Consider the following 1,451-nt stretch of genomic DNA (forward strand, 5'->3'; position numbering starts at 1 on the left):
GGTGGCCCAACTAGTTATTAGGTTTAGGGGGCAAACACTTTTTCACACAGGGCCATGTAGCTTTGGATTTTTTTCTTCCTCATTAATAAAACCCTTAATTTAAAAACTGCATTTTGTGTTTACTTGTGTTATCTTTGACTAATGTTTAAATTTGTTTGATGATCTGAAACATTTAAGTGCGGAAAACATGCAAAAAAGTAAGAAATCAGGAAGGGGGCAAACACTTTTTCACACCACTGTATGTTTTCAATGAAAACGTATCTCAATGAAGAAAGGCAAAGCGCTAGCCTCCCGTTGTCATTCATCTCAGCTAACACTGCATGTAAAAGTTATGCTAACTATTCTACGAAGTAACATTAATATGAATCACAAAACATTTTGAAACTTACCATTCAGTGACCACCTGAAAGGAATCATTTTCAGCTGGCAGGGCTTCTGCTTCGTCCTCTGAATCATCAGAGGGCTCAAACAAACAAACTGGATTAAATTTGTGGCAGCCATTGCTGAACCAGGGAGATGTTAATCAAAACGAGGGAGCTGTCAATCAGAGCGTTATCTGCCACGCCCACTCTGTCCTGGCAAGTGGTCTAAACAGCAAAATGAGCTGTTTTTAAACCAGGTTTTCTAATGGTTATTAATGGTTATTTTCACTCAGACTTATGTGGATGATTAATGAGACACTCGACTTTGATATAATATATGCATTTTTACTATTTCAAGCTGTGTTTCCAAAGGCTTTAAGGAAAGAGTCATTTACTGACCGTGTGGATGAAGGTGAAGCCGAGCAGGAGCAGAGCGAGCCGGTGCGTAAAATCCATGGTCACATCTCATCCACCTGAACAACAGCTCACCTGACGGACATCCTCAGCAGGAAACACGTGCGCTGCAGTGAAATGACACCAAAGTCCGGTGTGCGGAGTTACAGTGAGGCGGTGGACCGGTTCACTCTTCGGCTCACTTACAAACCAGTGCGCGTCCCCGTCACACGTTGCCCCTCAGGACACCCTGGACTTATGCGCGCTCCCGCCGACCTGAAGGACCTGAAGGAGCTTCCTGAGTGTGTTTTAATAAAAAAAACACCAACAGCGACACCGTGTGGCTGTAACCACTGTTTGAAGACTGGTTTCCAAACTCTGGTGGTTATTTTCACAAAGTGTTGTGTTTGTATCTTAATACCTTGTCAGGAGTGTATGAAATATTTTGGAATATAAAGCAGTAAGGCTCTCAGTCGTTCTGTATTGCTTTCAAATATCTCTTCTCCTGTAGAGCTGTTCTTATATATTGTTATCTTTGCAGAGCCAGCACACATGTAGGCATGACTTCATCTTCAGTCCTCTTTTGTTTAGGGATGTGACTTCTTTAAATGTGCATGTAGCACCATTTCACACCAGTGACACTTTAATTTATTTTAATTCATTTATGAACACCTGGACTTTAATGGCTCACATGTG

General features: G+C 41.7%; 1 protein-coding gene across 1 annotated transcript in view; it reads right to left on the reverse strand.

Moving 5' to 3' along the window:
• The window catches only part of LOC126397974 (vasoactive intestinal polypeptide receptor 2-like), a 72,918-nt gene extending 72,029 nt beyond the window's left edge, over positions 1 to 889 (reverse strand). The window contains exon 1 of the mRNA XM_050057112.1: positions 762 to 889. Coding sequence (XP_049913069.1) covers positions 762 to 818 — 57 coding nt within the window. The 5' untranslated portion in view covers positions 819 to 889. The remainder of the gene's footprint in view (positions 1 to 761) is intronic.
• Positions 890 to 1,451: the final 562 nt, after the last annotated feature.

Source organism: Epinephelus moara, chromosome 11 (genome assembly GCF_006386435.1).
Source record: "Epinephelus moara isolate mb chromosome 11, YSFRI_EMoa_1.0, whole genome shotgun sequence".
Lineage (NCBI taxonomy): Eukaryota > Metazoa > Chordata > Actinopteri > Perciformes > Serranidae > Epinephelus > Epinephelus moara.